We start from the raw sequence: 4,149 nt of genomic DNA, 5'->3' as shown, positions 1-4,149 counted from the left end.
GTAAACTAACAAATATTAATAAATAGATAAAAAATAGTCGTAATTTTATAAAATCAACCGTATATCATCATTAATTTATTTATAAATTTTATTGTCCACCTTTAATATTATAAGGGATATAAGTAAAAAAAAGTAATTAATATTATATCAAAAGTTAAAATGATAATTATTTTGGAACAATTTTTTTTCTCTTACGCAACAATTATATTAGAACGGAAGGAATATTTTTTAATTGAATTTATGCAATTAAATGCGATTAACCTTAATTAGCGTGACATTTTTTTTTTATGTATATAGTTAAGACAGAAGGAAGTACAAGTTGAATAACTCAATTAAAAAAAACAAGGATCTAACTAAAATTAAGTTTAATTACTACGGGGTCCCTGAGCTGTTATAAAGTTTTTAATTAGGTCCCTAAACTTGTATTTATTTTTTATTTAGGTTTAACAAGGACTTAATTAAAAAATAAATAAAAATTTAGAGATGCAGTTCAAAATAAAAGTTTATGGACCTATTTAAAAACAATAAATAATTTAGGGATCTAACTTAAAAATCATCAACCTCTGCGGACCTTCACGCCAATATTCTCAATTTGGAGGTTCTAAACTTAGTATTCTTAAGTTTTTCAATCAGCTTAGAACACGCAGGAGTCAAAATACAAGTATGTAGAGATTCATAGTTTTTTTAATTAGGTCCCTAATTTATTTGTAATTTTTAAATAAATTTCTGAACTTTTTTTTTTGTTTCAATTGAGTCTTAAACTTGTATTTGTTTTTTAAACTTGTATTTGTTTTTTAATTAGGTCCCTATCAAACCTAACAAAATCATTGTTATCAGAGCTATGGCAAATGCACTCTTTATTAAAAGGAACTTTTTTCTTCTCTTTTTACTATTGGTTTACAACAACAAAACTTTATCATCCTAGGTGAGGTGAGTTATATGGATTGATCACACCACCATGTCATTTGGTACAGTTAAAAACCATAGTTTTAGAAATATTATTAAGCCTCAAATCTCCTTTGATGATTTGTTCCAATGTCATTTTTGTCTCCCTCTTCTCCTTTTTCCCAGTCTAAAAATCGTACAATTTATTCTTCTGAACGACACATTTTGTGGTCTTCTTTTTACTATTCGTTTACATGAATGAAATTCATCTTTCACATTTCTGTGATATATAGGCCTAAAATACATTCCTAAAATCCAATAGCAGCAGCAACTATACGAATTACTTTCTTTTCCCTGTGGGAGGAGCTTCGATTCTTGTGATTGGATGAAACTTAAGAGCAGTGTATTATCATCATTATCACATATGATGAAACAATATTCAACAAGTGCAAAAACTGTATGACTAGGAAGAGTTTGTGTACAACGGGAAATGAAAATAGTTGTCATTTGAACAGACTATGCTGTGACAGCAGCTTGTTCTTCAACAGCCTGCGATTCTGGGACAAGGGCGCAAATGAGGTTACTGTCACCGTACACATTATCAACAGGTCCTGATACACATGTTACATTTTTAGTCTATGCATCTATTACTCAATTAAAATTATGCTGGTACTACATTCAACATAGTCCACAGACTATGAGAAATGTTAGTAACACACTAACACACTTTATTGGGTGAAATTGGATCCCACTAATTAAATATGTGTGTCTCATTCCTCATTTAGTAAGTTCTATCCCCAAATTAGTGGGATCCATGCTTTTCAACCAATAAAAAATGTGTTAGAGAATTAAAGAGTATGATATTAGCATTTCTTGTACACTAAATAAAATGAGGGTTAATTATGAGAACTTGAGAAGGATGTCATAAAATACAAGAAATTATTATATGGATTAGGATCAAGTGGTTCGAGCCAATCTCTAAGTAACGCATAACTACATTTTTTAAATTATTGCTACATGTCATGTGGAGATCGACTGAAATTACATGATTTTAGACCATACAATAATTTCTCCATAAGTAACATATAGTTATGAAACAACTACATGATTACCTGTGCTAGGCCAGAACTTTGAAACACAGACATGAAGCTGGGAAGGCTGCATATTCCCTAGAGTAAGGCTTTGTCCATGCATCAGCCATGAGCATAATGATAATCAATAGAAAGTGCAGGAACTAGGTTCAAATTGTGAATGAAGTATGCAGCCAATGGTGTATGCTATTCTTAGTAACATTATATGAATGAAGAACAAAAAATCTTTTACAGTACATTGTTGTTACTTGTTAATGTCAGCCTTTCCTTTTTCAATCTCAGGAATATCTGCTCTGATGGAAATAAGAGCATCCCAGAACCTGTCTAACCCAGCCTGCAATGATGTTTAATGGGAACAGCTTACAAGTATTCAGAGCATGAATAATTCTAATCAATTGAAAATCAACTGCAATCATGGAATGGACTTACCTTAAAGCCTCTTAATCAATAATGAATTCATGAGCAACTGTTCCATTGACTCCACGTAAAAGAACCGGGTAATAATTATGAAGGAGTCAAAGTAAAACCAAGGATCATGTACAAAGGAACAGTAATATGAAACCAGAAAAAAAAAGGTTCAAAGAAAAAAGTTTGCATTCAAAATGGCTATCTTTGATGCATCAGTGAATCCTTTAGAATCCATAATGGCTATGAAAGTGTAAGAGATTGGCAATATGAGTGCTGAGCCCCAGGGTGCAGCAGAGATGGTACCAAGTGGTTGAGGTTTGTCAAGGGCAGGAATTTATCTTTATTATAGTAACAGATAAAACAAATACAAAGACAAAGGTGTTATTAAACAGCAAGAACAAAGTCACACAAATGTTTTATCTTCACAAGAATTTCAGTTCTTGCTAAAGCAATGCACTTTTTAATGGATATAATTGAAAACATGTATGCATATTATACATAATGTCATCCATAATAGGCAATAAAAAAGCACTTACCACAGAGTGTGAAGGTAAAAATGGTGCCATGTGCTTTTTTGCACCAATAGGACCCATGTCAGGGCCACTTCCTCCATGAGGGATGCAAAATGTCTTTTGGAGATTGAGATGGCAAACATCTGCCCCGATCCAACCTGGCTAGTGAGTCCCACCTGTAAACATGAACCAATGATTCAACTATAATTTGATAATTGAACATTTGAACATAAATCTTTTGAAAATTAGGCACAAATTGTTAATTTTGGACCAACATGATACGAAGAATGTGGCAACAAAACAAACAGTTGTCAAGAGTTTTGTAAGACATGACTGAAATTTTGGATCAATTCACAATTTGGAGAAGATTCAAAACTAAAGAGAAATTAGTTCCATGAACTATATGTCTTCGGTAATACAATATCATCCTGAACAATCTACCCCAAGAACAATTCCTGACAGACACTTGGCCCAACACTAACTGCATGAATGTAAAGATATATATAGAACAACAAATACCTAGCTCAGTTTCCCTTAGTACTTGTTTTAGATTCCCATAAATAAGAAAATATATATATATATATATATATATATATATATATATATATATATATATATATATATATATATATATATATATATAGAACAGAAAACCTGAGCATTCAAGTTGGCACCATCCATATATACTTGGCCTCCATTATCTTTTTTTTTTTTTTTTAACCATGTTATTGGTACGAAGTATCTAGTGGTTCTGCCGATGACTAATCTTTGTCGGAGAACCTGACTGACCACCTTTAGTGGGGTTCTCGCCTCTCAACCACGTTTTCTCAATCCACAATACTCGAACTTAAGACCTTTCTTAAGGGGATTGAGTCCAGTATCACTCTGACCAACAACTTGTTGGTACTTGGCCTCCATTATCATGAATAATCTTGCAAATCTCATCAATATACCTTCCTCATAAACACACTGATTTGAAGGATATGTTACCTGTAATTTAAATCAAAACCAAACTAATATAAAAAATGCCTAGGTTTCCCAACACTCTCAATTAACTGGTATGAAGTCTATAATATGTTTAAGATTCTATAGGAAGCAAGTTGAAGCATAAGTGCAGATAAGTTGTCCTTATGTGTTTTAACAGGCTTCCTCAACTTTTCTATATCAATGTTTCCCTTGGCATCAGTTCCAAGTTCCAACAGAGACAATTTTCATTCCACACATAGCAGCACCAGCAGGATTTGTACCATGTG

General features: G+C 32.3%; 1 protein-coding gene across 1 annotated transcript; it reads right to left on the bottom strand.

Moving 5' to 3' along the window:
* Nucleotides 1-1,401: 1,401 nt before the first annotated feature.
* LOC102668094 (glycine dehydrogenase (decarboxylating), mitochondrial-like) lies at nucleotides 1,402-3,814 on the bottom strand. The gene is made up of 5 exons (XM_041009018.1): nucleotides 3,751-3,814; nucleotides 2,921-3,054; nucleotides 2,225-2,310; nucleotides 1,998-2,065; nucleotides 1,402-1,496 (listed from the first exon to the last, which is right to left on the bottom strand). The coding sequence occupies exons 1-5, from the start codon at nucleotides 3,812-3,814 to the stop codon at nucleotides 1,402-1,404; spliced, it is 447 nt and encodes a 148-aa protein (XP_040864952.1).
* Between the last annotated feature and the right edge of the window lie 335 nt (nucleotides 3,815-4,149).

This window comes from Glycine max, chromosome 14 (assembly GCF_000004515.6).
Source record: "Glycine max cultivar Williams 82 chromosome 14, Glycine_max_v4.0, whole genome shotgun sequence".
Classification (NCBI taxonomy): domain Eukaryota; kingdom Viridiplantae; phylum Streptophyta; class Magnoliopsida; order Fabales; family Fabaceae; genus Glycine; species Glycine max.
The sequence above is the reverse complement of the archived record's forward strand: the minus strand, read 5'-3'. Positions and strand labels throughout refer to the sequence as shown.

Excerpts from the sequence above, each read along its gene's own strand:
- LOC102668094 (XM_041009018.1), bottom strand. The coding sequence starts at position 3,814 with ATGGAGGCCAAGTACCAACAAGTTGTTGGTCAGAGTGATACTGGACTC. Across the intron at positions 3,055-3,750 it reads ACTCAATCCCCTTAAGAAAG|GTTGGATCGGGGCAGATGTT; the intron begins GTCTTAAGTTCG and ends CTCACTAGCCAG. Across the intron at positions 2,311-2,920 it reads TTTTACCTTCACACTCTGTG|GCTGGGTTAGACAGGTTCTG; the intron begins GTAAGTGCTTTT and ends ACATCATTGCAG.